The sequence below is a fragment of the Lacerta agilis genome, chromosome 9 (genome assembly GCF_009819535.1).
Source record: "Lacerta agilis isolate rLacAgi1 chromosome 9, rLacAgi1.pri, whole genome shotgun sequence".
NCBI lineage: Eukaryota > Metazoa > Chordata > Lepidosauria > Squamata > Lacertidae > Lacerta > Lacerta agilis.
In genome coordinates, this window is record NC_046320.1 from 62,550,343 (window position 1) to 62,571,122 (window position 20,780).

Sequence of the window (20,780 nt, forward strand, 5' to 3'; positions counted from 1 at the left end):
TTTAATATCCAGACTTCGAGGTGGCAGCTCGGGGTCGAGGGACATAGAATTAAGATTTCTACAAGAAGAAGAAGTATGGTACATAGACACGGAGAAACTCAGATTGGAGAGGGCGAACATCTTGGAGCTCGATGCAGGGTTTGTTGTGGTTGCAATCAGGATCTGTGGACACTCAGAAGAATACAATAGGAGATCCGGTTCTGGTGAAAGACAGGAGAAGATAATGGACAAAAGGGGAGTGGGCTGAATCAATTAAAGTATAACATAGATGGTCTGCCATGGTTTCCGAAATCGGAGTGTGAAGTCTGTTAATTATAAGTTTATTTTAAATAAGTAAGGAGATATTGAATCTAAGTTAAAAGCAGCATGATAAATGATAGAAGAAATAAGTCTAGCTGTAAGAATATTTGGTTAAGTTTTAGGTTATAATGCAAAGATTAAGATAAAGGTGTTTTTTCCTATTTTTTTAAGTAATGCTAAATTTTTATAGAGAAAAGTTGTTAAGGAAATAGTGTATTGTTTTAAAACCGAAGGTGTACAGGCGGGGGAAGTCAAACGTCAAGATTTGGAACTAGAATTTTTTTTTTAGTAAGGTATACAGATAAGAAGAAGAATCCTGACATTATGTGTATTTGTATTTGTTTTGATATTTGTAGGTGTGGGGGTTGGGTTTGTGTTATTTTGTGAAAATGTCAATAAATTCTGTTTAAAAAAAAAAACAAGTAGCAAAACTTGGCTGAAGACGATGGCGATAGGGAGGCTGCATATTTGAATACTCCTGCAGGAAAAAGACTCCCAGCACACAGAAAAATAACAGAGTGTAAGAGAGGGCAAAACACAATAGTTTTATATGTGCAGAGAGGTTATTTCCCTTTTTCCTTTTTTCATGGCAAAACATTCTAAGATGAAATCTCATACCTCCATCTTAGAGTGGTACACAAGAAGTTTCACCACTTGATTCAGCTGAACGTATCAACTGGTTCTCGGGTTTTTATGAAGCATCACTGCTGAGTGACTCACACACAGAATCTCTACACTACTTCCCCGTAAAGCAAAAACAAACCCAGAAATTCTCATTATTACGTGGCTTCCTTGAGCAGGGCCGAATTTGGGTTTGATGAGGCCCTATGCCAGGCATAGGCAAACTCAGCCCTCCCAATGTTTTGGGACTACAACTCCCATCAACACTGACCACTGGTCCTGTTAGCTAGGGATGATGGGAGTTGTAGTCCCAAAACATCTGGAGGGCCGAGTTTGCCTATGCCTGCCCTAAGCTACTGAAGGTAATGGGGCCCTTTATATGTCCAGCTGTCCTTTGTCAACAACAACTTGTTGCTGTTTTTGTGTTGAATATATGCTATATATTGTATATATGCTATATACATGCCCACCTAGCAGTTCGAAAGCACGTCAAAGTGCAAGTAGATAAATAGGGACCGCTTCGGCAGGAAGGTAAACAGCGTTTCGGTGCGCTGCTCTGGTTCGCCAGAAGCGGCTTAGTCATGCTGGCCACATGACCCGGAAGCTGTACGCCGGCTCCCTCGGCCAATAAAGCGAGATGAGCGCTGCAGCCCCAGAGTCGGACACGACAGGACCTAATGGTCAGGGGTCCCTTTACCTTTACCTATATGCTATATGGTAATTTATGGACCTAATAGGTATCTAAAGCCATTTGCACATAACAAAATATGTATTTTATCAAAGTATCTGTTGATATTAAATACAATTAAGAAGAAGTACCGGTATATTAACAGTGAAATACAATTAAGAAGAAGTATAGGGGGGGGAGGAGCCCTAAGCTATAGCCTGTTTAGCTTCTACGTAAATCCAGCACTGTCCATGAGCCTAACATCAAGATGGAACCACGCCAAGCTGTACAGTCAGTAGCTGGTAGATTGTGCCTGTTACCCAATGCATGGGCACGGCCTCAGCAGAGCTTCTCTGCCCAACATATCAGCTGTTGCATATTCTTTCCCTCTGCGAACAGCACCAATTCTGCTGTGCAAACTAAAGTACAGTGGTACCTCTGGTTGTAGGCATGATCCGTTCCTGGGTACTGTTCGCACCCCGAAAAGTCCACAAACAGAGCAGCGCTTTTGCGCATGCACGAAAGAGTGCTTCTGTGCGTGCGCACGTGGCAAGGTTTGCCACGTTCTTAACATGAAAAAACGCAACCTGAAGGGTCTGTAACCCGAGGTATGACTGTAGAACTAGCATGCTTTGCACCCAGGCGCTTGCTGTTACACCCAACCTCTGGCAACACAGGAGGCAAAGGGTGGGAATGAGTCAAAGTTGGGTGAGGCGAGTGTGTGGTAAGGAAGAGAAAAAGTAGGGGGTAGTCGTAACTGCGGCAAACATCAGGAACAAGGGCGTCAGAATTCCCTTGAATTCATATATGGTGGTACCTCGGGTTATGTACGCTTCGGGTTGCGAACCTTTTGGGTTACAAACTCCGCTAACCCGGAAGCACAACCTGACACTCGCACAATTTGCGCATGGACAGAGGATTTTTCAAGGTTTTTTCCGGTTTTTTCAGTCTGCACATGCGCAGAACGAATTGCTCAGGTTATGTCCTTTTCGGGTTACGTATTGTAACCCGGAACAAATTAAGTATGTAACCTGGGGTACCACTGTACTTTCACCCACAAGCTTTCACTACTGTGGCTTAGTGCGGTCTAAGAAATTTCTAACCTTATTCTGGTTTGATGCTCCAGCGGAATCCCTCCTTGACATCTTTCCAGCTCCAGGTTCAGAAACCACTGCAGTTTCAACAATTGGGTGAGCACAGCTTTGCATTCCCCTCAAAAAATCTCACTATACATGTCCAAGATTGACTACCTGTAAGTGGTGTTTTTCCTGCCCTAGCAAATGTCTAGAAGGGACCTTCAGGGTCATTTGAGTTCACCTCTGCAAGCTGAGAAGATATCGTTTATTGGGGCTACCTTTGCCGCAGAGAGCATGCAAACTTTGCAATATATATATATATTTGCAATATATATATACACACTTTAAAAAAACAAAGAGCAAAGGAAAAGAAAACAATTGGGGGGGATTTGAAAGCAAAATAGGTATTTTATGACTGGAACCCATGATCAGCCTTCTGGCAAAGATCAGATATTTAAGCTGCCTAAAGGACATTTCTTGTTAAAACTGCTTGACATTTCTTTTACTCTAAACATGCAGGGGAAATCAGTTATTGATATTTGTGCTGCTAGAAGAGAAATTGCAGCTATTTCCAGGAAATGCAGAGTTTTACGGCTTTTTATGGTGCCCTGCTAGCAGAGAATTGGAATGTGATATGCAATTCATATTCTAAGCACAAAAGTGATTTGTTTGAAATTAAATTATGATTACCTGCATGACTCATATCATCTCTGCAGGGAAGTATTAATTGCACAGACATGGGTTCCATCAGAAGAGAAAGGAATATTTTGACAATGCACGTTTTATTGCAGCAGCAGCATACCAGCATCCCTCTCCCCAACACACTCCCCCCCCCAATAAAAGTTGGAAAATAATAATAAAAAATCAGCAAAAGATCATGTCAGCACAATATTTCTGGTGATATACAATGCAATCTTGTGTTTCATGGCATTTTCAACACAGGAAATTGGTGTATTAAAAACAATCCAATTCACATTTCTTTCGCTTGAATCAGGACTTGTGGTTCCTTTGAATGGAAACAAGCTGTTTTTACACTAGCTTAAGATGTCCATGCTTGCTAATTGCTGACACAGACAACGTTCAGTGTTAATGTCAATGCCCCATGCTAAAGTTTAGCAGCTAAACCATAATTTAGACCAACCTGATCTCAGAATTCGTTGTCTAGGCACATTTTGTTTAGATTATTTCCTAATCATTCAAGCTATATTATTTGTAAGTTGCTAATTGATTGAAACCTTAGCCAACTTCCCAAGAGCTGCAACATCTCAGTAATGTGCAAATTAGAAGACCTAAAGTATGAAAGGCTATTTATCATGTCAACCCAACCATTCATTGGAACATTGTTAACAAAACTCTAGATATTTGAAAAGACCAGTGATAAAATCCTTATCCCGACTTATGGAAATAACACTTCCATATGTCTAAGGCATCTGATAACTTAATTTTGGGGGGTGGTACCCAAGTTACATGATGGATGGGTTTATAGCAACATATGGTAGACATTATAATGAGTTTAGATTATTGGAGCTCAATAGACTATAGATAGCAAGTTCTAATGTATTCAATCTCCACCACCGCAATTCCAATTAAAGTGAAATGCCGTGGAAGCAGTATCTGTATCCAATGGTGTGTTGGGGGCTTTTTGAAAGGAAAATCACTGCATATTATTAGGAAAAAACATACAGAAGTTTCGCAGGTGGCTTGGCCACCCTCCACTTCTAAGTTTTGTGTGGAAGAGGCATTCATGTGTCCTTCACTGGTCTTAAAATACACTCAGGGGTGGCCAACTTCGAAGAGACTGCGATCTACTCACAGAGTTAAAAACTGGCAGTGATCTACCCGCTTTTGGGGGGTTCAGGTCAAAGTTGTTGAGCTTCTTTAGGAAGGAGGAAAGCGACATTGAGCTTTTTTTAGGAAGGAAAGCCCTGTTTTTGGTGGTTCAGGTCATTTTAGGGGTGCAGGGCAAAGATGCTGAGGGTTTTTTTTAGAGCAGCCAAAGTTTTTTAGCTTCTTTGGGGGGAGCCACTGATCTACCGGTGATCTACCACAGACGTCCAGTGATCTACTGGTAGATCACGATCTACCTGTTGAACATGCCTGAAATTTTAGAGGGCAATCAAATCACATGTATTTTGTGAGTAATGCCTACATGTGAAATAGTACATAACACTGTCAGTTGTAAAATACTACATAACACTGTCAGTTTCTTAGTGCAGAAAGTACTGATCAGATGTGTAGAGCTATTCCCTATTCTAATTAATTCAAGAGTTAATTCGATTAGTTCTGGCAGCTTCTCTGTGTGAAAGAAACAAGCAGAAGGTTCGTGATGTTTGGGTTATTCCTTCGGAGAAGCTGAGTACAGCTGCCTTAAACTGGTTCTGTTATCTCTTCTGTCAAGGTCATGCTGACTCAAATAAGAGGCCAGAAGGAGCCTGGGTTTCACTTTCTCCTTCTATCTCTCTTCCTTTCTGCATAGTATGCTTAGTGTTAAGGTTTAGACTTATTGCAAGTTATTGTAACTTTAAGTTAAGTCTGCTGCAACTGGATTTCATATGGAATTTGCCAATCCTGAATGTATTGGATCTGGGACCATTAATGCCTTCAGAAGCAGTAAAGCTCTGCTGGATGAAATTTAATTGCCTCTGGTCTATTTTTGGGGAATCCTGTGTTTAAGTTGTTTTTCTGCTAATTATACATTGGAGTTCTGCTCTGGATCACTATCGAGTAGAATTTCATGATAAACATAGCCTGATATCACCTTGTGTCACATGGCCTGCAAGGAAGGCCATCGTTGACCCAGCCTATCAGGATGCTGTTCAGCAATAAGAACTTGGCAGACACCCAGAAGCATGAACCATATTTTGCATGGGGCCCATACACAGCTTCTTCTAGCCCCCTAAGTAGGGGGTAAGGATCGTGACTCCTCACACTGTTTCTGCCACAATGATGTCAGAAGCAAAATGAAAAACAGCATTAATACAAAACCAATCAAAGCAGCCAAGTATCTAAGGATAAGGAAGAGCTCAGAATGCTCGTTATAACAGTACTAAAATGTAAATATCAGTAAAATGTAAATACATCACTACACATAGTTTTTTGTATCTAAACATTTGGTTGCACTGATGAATATCTGAATTAAAGTATGAAATTTTAAGTGTGTCCATTTAAGCTGCACTTACAAAAAGACCCTGTCAAAACTTGTGAAAATCTGCCATCATATTATTTAGGAAAACAAGAATACCCCATCCCATGCGCATATGCCCAAATATGAAATGCAGAGTTGTGTTCTCATACAGATCCTATAAGCCTGTAGGGAAATGGATCTGCTCCATTCTTTACTCTCCAAGCCTTCACACAACCTACTGACATTGTTTTTATGTAAAATAAAATAAAATAAAATAAAATAAAATAAAATACCAAGTTGTGCTCTGATCAATTGATTTCTGAGCCTTCCCTCAATTTCCTCCATAAGCTTCATTCTATTTAACATTTCCATGTTGAGAACCCATTAGTCGCAGTATTCGGATGGCAGCTTTTCACTGCAATCTCACATTGTTTTACAGAACTTTCCCTTCAGGTTTACTTACAGACATTTTCCCGTTGCGGTTGGCTTCCTCCCTCTCCGCCAATGCCTTCAGAAAGTCGTCTTTCAGCTCTTTTCCTGCACATGCCAGAGCTCTGGTAAGGGAAAGGCAGAACACAATGTTTGTTTCCGGCTCTTTCTATCTACTTCCTCCTCATCTAAATAACATTTAAACAAGAGTAAATTATAAAAAAAACAGTTAAAAGAGCTCAGTCCAAGAGAAGATTCATCAGTACCTTGACAATGTTCCAAATCAATCTTACATACAATGGTAACTCTAGATGTGAACAGGATCCATTCCGGAGCTCCATTCACATCCTGAGCAGTCCGCAACCCGCAGCGCCACTTCTGCGCACGCGCGAGTCGCAATTCGGCGCATGTTATGTCATTTGACGTGTCTGTGCATGCGCGACCCGCCGAACCTGGAAATAACCAATTCCGTTACTTCCGGGTTCAGCGCCTTCGTAACCCATGCTGTTCGCAACCCACAGTGAGGTACGACTGTATTTCAAAAAGGGCTGCAGATTTTTTATATAGAAAAGTCTGAATTAGTAAATACAACCCCAACACAGTGTGAGCAGCAAGGCTGAACTGAATAGCAGAGCCACTGCATCTAAGGCCATGATGCTTTTGCCAAACAGGGCAACAAATGGGGGCAGTATTTTATTTATTTATTTATTTATTTATTTATTTATTTATTTATTTTTGTGTCAACTCCAAGCAAATGCAGCAGATCAGGCCAGATCAGGCCCATTACCAGCAGCTGGACTGGTCTGGAACCCAGCAGATCCTTGTGGGGTTCCCATAGGCATCTAGTTGGCCACTAAGAGCAGAATGCTGAACCAGATAGGACTTCCGACTTATGTCGCTATGATACGCATCCACCAGTCAATGGCAGTTGTACATACTATGTGGCAACCAGCTGAAGCACCTTTATGTTTAGACTGCAGGGATCAAAACAATTTATGTAGTCCCCAAAATGAGGGGTGACATTGATGTGCTTCCTGATAAGGTATTTCCTTATGAAGATGTTATATAATTAAAGCAGATTTTCCTGTGCACTGTGCTGTTCTTCTGAATATAAATATATATAAAGCACAGGGGACCACATTATAATGCAGGAAAATAAACGGTGAACTCTACTAAATCCCGGTCTTCACAGCAGATACAGAATGAGTTACATATTGCTTGCAATCAACTCAAATTTAAGTTCTGGCATGGACCACATTCTGTAGCCATGGACTGTTAGCATATTTCATCCACACATTACAGTCCTATTACAAAATGGGTCCACTTCCAGGTGGGGCTGGGTTGCAGTTGGGCCACCTAGCCTCCTCCCGCCTCAGTGTCATAGCTGTCAACCCTCCCTGCTGTTTCCCAATGCTATAATAAGGGAATTTCCTGCAAAAAAGGGAAAGGTTGACAGCTATGTGAGTGTGGGGGGTGGGGTGGCATCACGCTGGGAGAGACCCCGGCCACCTCATGTCGCCAGGTGACCAATCGGGTCGCTTGGGGGCGTGGCCGGGGCCAATTTAAGCCGTGGCATGACTCGGAGTCTTCCCTTTCAGCCTCGCGCCGCGGATCTGATGCCCTCACACCCTTTTTTCAGGTTGCGTCTGTGACCTTGCTATGGACATCGGTTGGTCGCCGTTGAGAGGCCTGGTAGGACTTTTTCCACTTGGCAAATTGGCACAAGCCACTTGGTTTTCGCCTACCTCGTAGCAATCGTCACAACTTTGTAAGGTTTGGCAGTTACGCATTGGAATAGCGTTGTGTGGGGTGGGGGACGTGCTGCCATCACTTGCCACTCCAAGATTAAGGTTATTTCGTTAAAGGAATCTGGGAGTGTGGATCTCGTCCAAAGCCCGGGGAGGGGCTAGGGCCATACCACAACCCCAAGAGGAACCCAGGGGGTGCTTGAACCGATCCGCATCAGCAGGGCTCCCCCTACTGGTGGTTTACCCTTACCAGACTTCCTGCAAGGCAGGCAGGAGTCAGATATAGTCTGCTGAGGCCAATGCCTAAGCCAGGGGTCGGCAAGGCTTACCGGGCATGGGCCAGATCACTCCCGTGCATATCCTCCGTGGGGCAGGGCGGCGCAACGCAACACCAGAAATCGCATCTGCGCATGTCCGCGGCGCCGAAAATCGCTTTGGCACATGCCCAGATGCCAAAAATCGTGCATGCGCAGAAGCGTTTTTTGGCATCTGGGCATGCGCAGATGTGATTTCCAGTGTCTGGGCATGCGTTGAAGCGATTTCTGGAGCCGTGGAAGAGAGTCCCCGCCCTGTGCTGGTTTGGCACAGCGCGCGGGGACTCACCAAGTGGACGGCTCAGGGGAGGCTTGTGTGCTGGTTAAACGGCCTCCGTGGGCTGTTTCCGGCCCATGGGCCACAGGTTGGGGATCCCTGGCCTAAGCCAATACCACCCACATTCTGCAACCAAAAAAGTTGTGGCCTAAATTTTGCCCATTAACATTAACCTAAAATTCTGTGTGCTTGTGTCCTTATTCTCCTGGGCGTGGCTTTGGGGGCCTTGACACACAAATATATGTGTGCGTGCCCCCACATCACATATCAATGCACACCAATGGCCGTATGCAACTGCCCTTCTTCATCAATTTTAATAAAAATAACCCTCCAGAGAAAAGGAAGCCTAGCAAGCAGGGGAGCTCTGCATGGACACGGGAGCCCCCATGCCCACAAGGAACAGTTGGTTATATTTGTGTTGGGAATAGTCAAGCTTTGTACAGTCTTATTATGCCCTCTCTGTTTTCCCAAGAAAGGGAGAAGTGGCAACTAGAAAAGGGAAAACGGTTGGAAGGGATTCTTTAGCCCCTGCTATGCATTTCTCCTGTTTGACTAAGTTTACTTAACACTCAGTGACCTGAAAAAGCTTGTAAAAATAAATACCAAAAAGAAGTTATTTCCTCAAAAAGGAAAAGAAAGAAAGAAAGAAAGCTAGAGTAATTTCTTTACAAAGGATTAGAGCTACACTTTAGTTTACAGGCATGTCAACACTCAGTTATTCTATTGTTAACATATTCACACAATTGCAGTATAAAGGCAATGCAAAAAAAAAGCCAAGAGAAAAACTGAAAGCTGTGTTTAACGATTAACCAGCAAGTTATGCATGCTATTAAAATGTCACACATACAATCTAACAAGTAATGTTCTTCCCCTTCCCTTCCTGTAGCCCATTTCTTCAGTCCTTCCATTGCAGAATCTTCAATGTAATCTATTTCAATTGAAAGGAAATGGTCCACAGAGAGATCCCTCTGTGCAAACCACATTGGAATGGGAATGAGAAGCTCAAGGTTTTTTAAGTCTGATGTTTTATTGTGCTGAAAGTTTTAATTTGTTGGAAGCCGCCCGGAGTGGTTGTGTCCCTGACGGGCTGGGGCAACTCATATATATATAATTAAGCTGTAAGCAAAGACAGCATGTCTATTAAAAGATGGATTGAATTTTCCTGGATACATAGATGGCACACCCAAAGCTAAGTGTTACTGGCAAACTGTTGACATCGCAGACTAATGATGACAATCCCCACCAGAGGCTTCAATAAGATGACAATGAAATTGAGGCCAAATCAGGGCAAGCCCTTGTTGAAACTTGCTGCCCTCGTTTTTACAGAAAAGCGATGGTGCAAGTCATTAATTAATGGGAAACCATTACAAAGTGCACATAAAATGGTGCCACACATTTAACCGAAACACTCATTGCTACCCAGCCAGAAGCAGACTTCTGCGTTATGAGTATGATCTTTACCCTCCTATCTAGATGAAAAAATAAAATATCATTATATCCTGGCCGAAAAGAAACAAAAAAATGCCACCCAAAAAATGGCAACAACTACTCGACTCAATTCCGAGCAAAAACAACAAAGCGTTTTGGGTGCTAGTGCATGGAGGCCAGAAAGCTGACAATCAATTAACCCTTTCACCTTTATCTTTTTTCCCCATGAGAACAAGGGATTCCCCCCAAAAAAGTTGGCCACAAGACTCCTGTTCTGGAGAACTGGACCGACTTGCAATTGATTATGGCGCAAAGGAAACTTGCGAGTCAGGGCAATGCTTTGTGTGAGTTTCAAAATGCTGACACTGAAGATATATTAATGATTATATATTCCTACAGGAGGAAGGTGGGATTTTGACATACTTCAAAGAATCATAATGTCGGAAGATACCCCAAGGGTCATTTAGTCCAACCCCCTGCAATGCAGGTATCTCAGCTAAAGCATCCAAGACAGATGACTATCCAAAAACATCTAAGGAAGAAGAGCCCACAAGCACCTGAGGGAGTCCGTCCCACAGTCAAACAACTCTTACTATCAGAAAGTTCTTTCTGAGGCTTAGTCAGAATCTCCTTTCTTGTAACTTGAATCTACTGGTTCAGTTCCTACCCTGCAGAGCAGGAGAAAACAAGCTTGCTCCATCTTCCATGTGATAGCCCTTTAGATATTTTAAAACAAAATCGAAAATTCTTTCTAGTAGCACCTTAGAGACCAACTGAGTTTGTTCCTGGTATGAGCTTTCGTGTGCATGCACACGAAAGCTCATACCAGGAACAAACTCAGTTGGTCTCTAAGGTGCTACTAGAAAGAATTTCGATTTTGTTTTGACTATGGCAGACCAACACGGCTACCCACCTGTAACTAGATATTTTAAGATGGCTATCATATCTCCTCTCAGTCTCCTCTTTTCCAGGCTAAACATACCCAGCTCCCTCAACCGTTCCTTATAAGGCTTGGTTTCCAAACCCTTGATCATCTTAGTAGCCCTCCTCCGCATACGTTCTAGCTTGTCAATATCCTTCTTAAAATTGTGGTGCCCAGAACTGGACACAGTATTCCAGGTGTGGTCTGAGCCAAGCAGAATAGAGTGGCGCTATTACTTCCCTTGATCTGGTCACTATTCTTCTGTTGATACGGCCTAGATTTGTTGTTGTTCAGTCGTTTAGTCATGTCCGACTCTTCGTGACTTAATGGACCAGAGCACGCCAGGCACTCCTGTCTTCCACTGCCTCCCGCAGTTTGGTCAGACACATGTTGGTAGTTTCAAGAACACTGTCCAACCATCTCATCCTCTGTCGTCCCCTTCTCCTTGTGCCCTCCATCTTTCCCAACATCAGGGTCTTTTCCAGGCAGTCTTCTCTTCTCATGAGGAGGCGAAAGTATTGGAGCCTCAGCTTCAGGATCTGTCCTTCCAGTGAGCACTCAGGGCTGATTTCCTTAAGAATGGATAGGTTTGATCTTCTTGCAGTCCATGGGACTCTCAAGAGTCTCCTCCAGCACCATAATTCAAAAGCATCAATTCTTCGGCGATCAGCCTTCTTTATGGTCCAGCTCTCACTTCCGTACATCACTACTGGGAAAAAGCAGTGACATCACCATGCCGACAAAGGTCCGAATATTTAAAGCTATGGTTTTCCCAGTAGTGATGCATGGAAGTGAGAGCTGGACAGCCTAGATAACACATTGCAAATAGTATCACCTAACATTAGGCACTCCATTTCAATACGTAATCAGTGTAACACTTTGGGTCCCGTCCCCACCCCGACAAGAAGCAGAAGGAAAGGGAGAAGTGGTGTGTGACCTATTAGCATCAAGTTGATGGATCAACAGTTCAGGAAAAGAGGGCATAAAGAATCAGTTATGCCAGGTAAGAAAATTTCAGCTATGGGCCATCAAACCTTATTTCAGAAACCACCTCTCGCCAGTCTTCAGCTTCTGGTTTCTCTATATACTTATCACCACAAGCATTTCCTCCCCCATTAAAGCTAACACTTCAGCACGAAAAGAGGAATATCTTCCTGTGTGCAACTTATTTTTAAAAGAGCTAACCTAATACCTTTTCAGCTTTCAAAGAAGCAATAATGAAACTGTCCTTACTCTCTAGGGGATGTATATTCACTACTGATCTTCAAATGAGATCAGCAGAACACACGCAGGGATGCTCAGAACAGCCTTTTGTAAACCGCTGGAGGTCAGCAATTTGCCGGATGCGAGGCAAAAAAAAATCTGCTAGAATTATCTACTGCTGGGACAAAGGACTTCCAAGGATTCACAGATGAGCTGGAGGAGGAGTTGGAGTCCGGGAACTAGTTGTTCCAGCTGGACTGGTCCAGCTCAGTGGCATGGCCAAATGATGCTTTGTAGAAAGGGATGGGAGAACAGCTTGTGCTTTAAATATCTACAGTCTAAGAGTGCAATAAGCTCTTGCTGCAGGAGATGATGGATGTTGTGGAGCTTCTGGCTCATCCTCAGTGATGTGCACCAAGATATCCCTGATTGTTAAGGGGTGCTGGTTAGGTTTTATTTATCGCATAAAGAAGCCACCCTTGCTTGCTTTGCACCATGGATGAATATTGTTATGGGAAGGGGGCCACAGTTCAGAATTCAGAAAAAACCACCAAATGGATTCATCCAAATGTAAATGTTAATTAGCTGTGAAGTCGATTTAAAACAAAATCCATTTAAACATTTGAAAAAAACCTTAAAAGTGAGGACTGATTTCTCCTGTTCGTTTTACCCGGTAAATCTGGTACAGGTAATTTAAGGTAAAGTGTTATTTCACCTGTTATCCCAGAGACTCCATATACAACATATTGTAGACTCATACTAAAAATGTATTTTTTGTACAAAAACTGCTAATTACTGGATTCTGCTGCTCAACTTTTTTTTAGCATTTTTTTTTAATTTCTTTGTTTTATTGCAAATTCATTAAAGAAAAAAGAAAAGGAAGGAAGGAAGGAAGGAAGGAAGGAAGGAAGGAAGGAAGGAAGGGAAACACAGGGGGAGGGGGGGAACCTTTCTTCTTACATGAACAGTGCATTTAAAAATCAATACACCCAAATTAGTTTACATGTAAGAGTAATATATGCTATCCAATTGCCCAAATCTGTATCCAAGAAAAATAGAAAGTACATTCAAATGCAGCAAGTACATTAAGGTCACCAAACCACTGCGTTGGGGTTATTTATCCTTCCAGGCTCAAAGTATAAATCTCTTAGTGGCTCTTAGGGCACGTAAAATCCATTCTTTGCTGTCCATGAATATAATTTAGAAGTACATGAACGTCCACAAACTTCAAGGATTTCACTAACACAAAACTGATAAGGACAACAACTTCAGACCAGAAATAAAATATCACTGGACATGCCGACATCATGTGCATCAACAACTTTGACCTGAACCCCACCAAAATGGGCCTTCCTCCTTCCTAAAAAAAAGCTCAACAATTTTGACCTGAACCCCCCAAAAGGGGGGTAGGTCACTGCCCCAGTTTTTAACTCTGTGAGTAGATTGCAGTCTCTTGGGAGTGGGCCATAAGCATTCAGAAATAGAGGAATTTCATACATTGCACTTCTATATATGAAGGAAGAAATATAAGCTTCCACTCTCCCCGCGCATGGATTGGGTTAAGAGAGAGCTACTTTTTACAATGACTAATTGGATTAGGAAGTTACTTTTTAAAAGAAAGCTTAAACTCTTACCATTTCTGACATATTTGGCACACACTCAATTGAGAAATGTACTATAAAACTCTTGATTGCTACTTACATAATCTAATGTACAGGAAATACCTCTGGAAGGGCCTTAATCCCACGTATTTTATTGTTTAATAAAATGAACAAGTAATTGCAAAAACCACACTCAGTATATGATACGCGAAACTCTACAAAGCCAAGGCTCTCTCTCTCTCTTACTCTCTCTCTTTTTAGAAAATATTTTGGTTGCTTATGCACTTTATTTGAACAGTTTCCATGGTTATCACAGCTTTGGCTGACAAGGAGAAACCTACACCTGACATAATATTGGCACTGATCTTACAAACAGTTAACAGCAAGCTACCAGCAACGTGGTCCTGTCATTTATCCAACATTCACAACTTTTTTTTAAAAAAGGTTCTTTTATCAGCTCTAGGCTAAGTTCATTAAAAGAAAAAGAAAAAACATCACTGCTGTCAAGGGTGGGGTGGGTTTTTTTTAAAAGGAAGTGTTCCAGCGTGCTTCCTAATGTGATTAGCAGAGCTAACACGAAGAGACAACCTTGCCCTGAATTCTGGATTCAAGATAAAACACACAACTCACAACGTTAAATTATCAGAAATCAGGCAAATTATCAGAAATCAGTTGGCAAGGCAGTATTTCCTCGCATTGCACATCATTCATTTATTGCAGGAATGCCCAATCCCAAGAGACTGCGATCTACTCCCACTATATATATATATAAAAAACGGGCAGTGATCTACCTATTGGATTGGCCAATGTTGTTGGGGAGGAAGACCCAAAGCGGTTGAGCTTTTTGGGGGAGCGAGGAAGCCCCAAAGTTGTAGCTTTTGGGGTGGGGGTGGGGAGGTAATCAGGATCACACAATCGACTGTTGGACATGCCTGATTTATTGAATTCGTTACCTTAACATACGATGATGGCTTCTAGCTATTAGGACTGAGCAATGTATTGATACATCGCCCAGGACCAGTTTGAGGGCCATAGCGCAATGGCGCCTTCACCCAGTGGTATACTGTGGGTGGGACTTGCCTCTGCCTGAATCCCTGGTGGTGGACTCTTCAGTGTGGTGTAGTGGTTAAGAGCGGTAGACTCGTAATCTGGTGAACCGGGTTCGCGTCTCCGCTCCTCCACATGCAGCTGCTGGGTGACCTTGGGCTAGTCACACTTCTTTGAAGTCTCTCAGCCCCACTCACCTCACAGAGTGTTTGTTGTAGGGAAGGAAGGGAAAGGAGAATGTTAGCTGCTTTGAGACTCCTTCGGGTAGTAAAAAGCGGGATATCAAATCCAAACTCTTCTTCTTCTTCTTCTTTGCTTCAGTTATCAAAATGTCTTAGGCCATCCCAGGGTCACCTCCATAGCTATTAGGCAGGATTGCTAAGTGGGCATAATTTAGCAATACTTTTAAAAATGAAAACCAGACAGCTGTTTCGAGTTGTATTTGGTAAAGATTTAGTTGCTGTCTGTAATTTTTATTCGCAATAATTGCCTTTTGCCATTTTAAACAGTTAATATTTATACTCAGGAGAAACATCACTTATTTATGGGTAAGGTTAAAAACAAGGAAGTGACATGGAGACTGGAATGAATAATCTTGCCTCAAAAAAAGCAGATGGAACTGGGGAAGAATTGGCTCAGCGATAACCAATATAGTCTCATTTCCCTATTATACGTTGACATATAAGTTTAAAACGTGACACTTGTATTAAATGTATATGTTTTAAAGCTTGCACTGTGTAATGTTAAGAACTGGAAATTGGAAGCATGCATAAAGGATAAATGAATAATCAAGATTTGATTAGCCTAATGTTTTGACCATATATAGATTGTGGTTTATATAGTGTTAGACACAAATCAGTGTGGACAAATCAGTAATGTCCATCCATTGGATAGCACCCCTATATCCAGCATAATGTGATTTTGAAAGATAAAAATCCCACAAGGAAGCCATTGTGACTGTCATTGTTTAATGGGCTGATGTGGTACAGCAATAAAGCTTCCAGCACATTTGCAAAGCTAAGCAGGGTCCGGTGCGGTTTCAAATTGGATGGGGAACCGGGGGTTGAGATACTCGCATTGCCGGGGGTCAGACTAGATGATCCTCAGGGTCCCTTCCAAATTCCAATTCTATGATTCTACTCTTCACACAATTAGAGCACAGAACACATAGCAATGGGTCAACTTCAGTATTTCTCCATGTTTTAAACCCTCTAAACTCTGTAAGTATGAGCTTTTCTAAAACGAAACTTGCATTTTCAAAGATGCATGTGGGAAAAGCTTGTGGTCTCAAGAGCCTTGGAATCTTTTTATAAATATATTTTCACAGGCAGCAATTGGAGAAATAACTACACAAAATCTAAGAAGCACAGACATCAAAAGTTTCAGGAGTGCATGAACCTTGGATCACACTGTGTAAAAGGCACTTTTAAAAATAAACACTTTTAGATCAAATCATAATATTAATCTATTTTAAGGAAAAATACAGCATGTGTTATTAAGCACTTTTGCGATACAAGGCATTAGTCCTAGTAACATAGCAGGCCCTGGAAAGTATCACATCAAAGTAGAGATACTTATCAAGACCTAAACAACACTTATGGTAGAGTAACAAATTAAAAGCTTAGCAAAAACTAATGGTAATAATAACCTCAAGAGATTTTCAACTTTTCACTCCCCAAGTGAAAAGTTCCTAAGAAGCTATGCAAACAAGCAATCAGCTTTTGCAGCTCTTCCTCAAAAATCACAGAGATTTCTTCCGAAAAAGAGCAAAATCTAGCTCCTACACCCTTGCACAAGTCATTTCTTACATAATTTCCACCTGAAATATTCATCTTCCTGATCAGAAGGGAGGTTGCAAGGAGAAATGAGAAAGAAATTCACTCGGACAAAAAGGGCTGACATGGCAAATGCTGGAGAACAGCTGACTAGCAAGAATGGCAGTAGGAGTCCTCCATGGGCATGTGCACACAGAATTTTCCTGCCGAGGCTAAGATTGCCATTATTCATACTGACCCAGCATGCAAAACATTCTGGGCTACTTAACGCATAAACTCAAGTACATTAGGCCTGACAATAATTTCATTTCCTTATGAATTTATATACTACCTTTCTATATTACTATGCACAAGGCAGTTTAGAAGCTGAAGAAACAACAAAATAGACAGCAAAGATTACACACAATAATAATAATCTGATCCAACACACAAACAAAATCACAATACTTTTAAAATAAACAACGTTTTTCAAATAAAGCACTGTTTAATAATCCGTTGTTGTTGTTGTTCAGTCGTTTCCGACTCTTCGTGACCCCATGGGCCAGAGCATGCCAGGCACTCCTGTCTTCCACTGCCTCCCGCAGTTTGGCCAAACTCATGCCAGTCGCTTCGAGAACACTGTCCTTCCAGTGAGCACTCAGGGCTGATTTCTTTAAAGATGGATAAGTTTGATCTTTTTGCAGTCCATGGGACTCTCAAGAGTCTCCTCCAGCACCATAATTCAAAATAATCCATTAGAATATAATAAAAAGGTACAGGACCCCTGACAGTTAAGTCCAGTCATGAACGACTCTGGAGTTGTGGCACTCATCTCGCTTTACTGGCTTGGTCCCTGCTCCTGCCAACCTAGCAGTTCGAAAGCATACCAAAAAGTCCAAGTAGATAATTAGGTACCAATCCAGCAGGTAGGTAAACAGCATTTCCGTGCACTGCTCTGGTTTCGCCAGAAGCGGCTTAGTCATGCTGGCAAGATGATCCGGAAAAACTGTCTGCGGACAAACGCCGGCTCCCTCGGCCAGTAAAGCGAGATGAGTGCCGCAACCCCAGAGTCGTTCGCGACTGGACTTAACTGTCAGGGGTCCCTTTACCTTTACCTTTTGAAAAAGATGAAATAATAAGTGCCAGGCAAGCCTCTCTTGGTTAAAGGTACCACAGCAGAAAAGGCCATTTCAACAGTTGCCATTCACCGAAATTCAGAAAGTGAGGGTGCTCAGGCAAGAGCATCTTTTTAAAAATAAAATAAAATAAAATAAAAAGGTGCTGGGACTCACCATGAACGCCTCCCTTTTTCTCTTATAATGGCAATGACAGCCACCTGAGAGGTGCCAGAACTGAGTTCTGGTGAGTTCCAGCTGAAAAAAAGGCCTGCAAAGATCTTAATGCAAGGGAAAGTACATGTGAGAAAAGATGCGTCGTTCAAGTACCCAGGTCCCGAGCCATATAAATAAGAACGTTATGTTAAGAGTCTTTTTCTTAAGCCAGTTGAAACAGTTATGAAGCAAGTGAAAGTTAACATCCTCTTAGACACTTTCCCCCCACATTCCATTTCCAGCAACAGAAACCAACATCTTGTCTTGATTATGGACAACACCTCTGAGGATAGCTTTCTTCCTCTCTCAACTGCTGAAGGCTTCAACAAAAGATGACTGGCCAACGCTCCACTTAAAATTATCTCAGCGAGGAAAAGGGGAGGAAGAAATGCATACCTGTGCACTTTAGCTAACAGTTAGCAACAATGGATGAATGCAGCACTCGTAAGGGGAGGGGGAGCCTTAAGTGAGCCCACTTTACCACAAAGCTCTTATCTCTTCATGCTTGGCTGCCTGACCATTCTCCACTTCAATTAGTAGCCCACTATTATGCAAATAACATGGAAGCAAGAAGTCATGCACCTGTGCTCGCCTCCATATTTAATATTCCTACGAAGGTTTTAAACCCAGTTGTGCGGCAGAGAAGCGTGCAGGAATGCTCAGCTCAGGTTACAGTTGGCCAGGTGAAGTACCTTTTCAACTGGAACAATCGTTTGCAAAGAATTCAAAGGGACGCAGAACATTTCGCCTTGATCTTGGGGATAAGACCACTTAGTGCAATGGAAATATCTACAATATATATATAATATGGGTAGTCGTGTTCGTCTGCCATAGTCGAAACAAAATAAAAAATTCTTTCCAGTAGCACCTTAGAGACCAACTGAGTTTGTTCCTGGTATGAGCTTTCGTGTGCATGCACACGAAAGCTCATACCAAGAACAAACTCAGTTGGTCTCTAAGGTGCTACTAGAAAGAATTTTTTATTTTGTTTTGTATATAATATGGGTTTGACATAGTCGGCAGTGCTGCAGCAACGCAGAAAATCTGACTGCAACCTGGTCTCAAGCAGTCGACATACGGTTGGCCTAAAACTGTGTTTTCCAAACTTGGGTCTCCAGCTGTTTTTGAACTACAAGTGCCATCAGCCCTTGCTACTGGGCCTACTAGCTAGGGATGATGGGAGTTGTAGTCCAAAAACAGCTGGATGGAGCCAGGTTGGTGAATGCTGCTCTAGAGCCACTGCCATTCACAGGTTTAGCCAAGCTCTGTTTCTAAAACAAGACTAGATAGTGTGGTGCCTCCCCAGATTTAGTGGACCTCAGATCCCATCATCCCTACCCACTGGCCATGGGGCTGATGGTACCTGGACTCACAACATTTGGATGTTGGGTAAGCCTGTCCTAAAAACATAGGTAATATTTTACTACAAAATTATGTGTTGCAAATAGCGATGTTTCTGCTCCATCCCCTCAACATTCCCAAGATTATAGTTGTTGTTGTTGTTTTAAAAAAAGGACATAATCAGTCAAATATATATTTCTATGACACTGACGTGCAACACATTTTCCTCGGGATTTTCAAAGATTATGTGTGTGTTTGTACAAGTTTGCCTGTGTTATTCTTGGTAGTAAAACCATCTAGACAGAGCCGAAAGGAAAGGAATCAGCTCTGGGGTGGGGGGAAACAGCTGGGTTAGAAGTCACCCTTGAGAAAAAAGAATTCAAAAGCAATGTTTATACTTCAATTGGAGAGACTTTTTAAATGTTATATATTTTATTTTGTAGCTCCATTTTAATGAAAAATGTCCACATCCTTGCCACAAATTTTATTCCTCGAGCCTAGAACCCAAGGGGAACTCACAGAAATGAAATGAAACAAAACAAATATTAAGAGCTCTGTAAATGCAGCACTTGGAAATAACAAAGCAAATCTATTCAGGCGGAATCACTCGAATAAAGCTTTACAGTCAAGTCATCACAAAACAAGTTAACTTCAGCCAATACTGAAAAGAACCGGAAAAGGCCTTGAAGCTGTATTCTGTATAATTACAATGGGAAATTAAGAAACAAGAATATGATTGAGGCCAGATTCAACCTTCATTCCCCACCCCAATACAAACTTTGGTCTAGGCAACATGTACTAAGGGGTGACTGTAAGGGCCTATATAAATTGTTGGGACAGGAATCCAATGATAAAAATCATGAGAGATGTTGACTACATGCCGATTACTTTTATGCAATATACTGTTGTCCCCGAGTCTGAACTGTCAGTTTGCATTTCTTAGTGCAGAAAGTATTGATCTGATGTATAGAGATCTTTCCTATTCTAATTAATTCAAGAGGGTTCTGGAAGCTTCTCTGTGTGAAAGAAACAAGCAGAAGGTTCATGATGTTTGGGTTATTCCTTCAGAGAAGCTGAATACAGCTGCCTTAAACTGGTTCTGTTATCTCTTCTGTCAAGGTCATGCTGACTCAAATAAGAGGCCAGAAGGAGGCTGGGTTTCTCTTTCTCCTTCTGAAAGGGTTAATTAGCTAACCTGTATATATTTACCTGAATGTATTGTTAGTCCAGAAGTATAAAAGTGCCTCTGTTAAGCTTTTCTGTATGAAACCTCTCTGTAAAGCTGTGAACTCTGATCTGCATTGCACTTCTTTCTGGCAAGCTATGACTAAGAGTCTGGATATAACACAGAGAGTAACTGTCCTTGCACAGAGAGGAACTGACTGTGTAGGTCAGAGATAGGATTGCCTTGCTGGAGTATGCATGAACCAACTCAGGGCTAAATGTCCTTTTGCCTTATATGTACAACAGGAAATGTACAACAGGAAATGTTCCTTATATGGACAAGAGGAAGAGCCAGGGAACTGTCTATAAGAACTGTCTGAAAATTGATTTTTTTTGTACTTGCTTGGATGTCTGAACACCACAGTACCTCTGC

At 42.0% G+C, this 20,780-nt stretch overlaps 1 protein-coding gene across 3 annotated transcripts in view; it reads right to left on the reverse strand.

The window, feature by feature from the left end:
• CFAP299 (cilia and flagella associated protein 299) overlaps positions 1 to 20,780 on the reverse strand; it is a 334,008-nt gene that overhangs the window by 226,474 nt on the left and 86,754 nt on the right. For all 3 annotated transcript variants that reach the window (XM_033160820.1, XM_033160818.1, XM_033160819.1), the window contains exon 3: positions 6,252 to 6,342. In XM_033160820.1, coding sequence (XP_033016711.1) covers positions 6,252 to 6,342 — 91 coding nt within the window. The remainder of the gene's footprint in view (positions 1 to 6,251; positions 6,343 to 20,780) is intronic.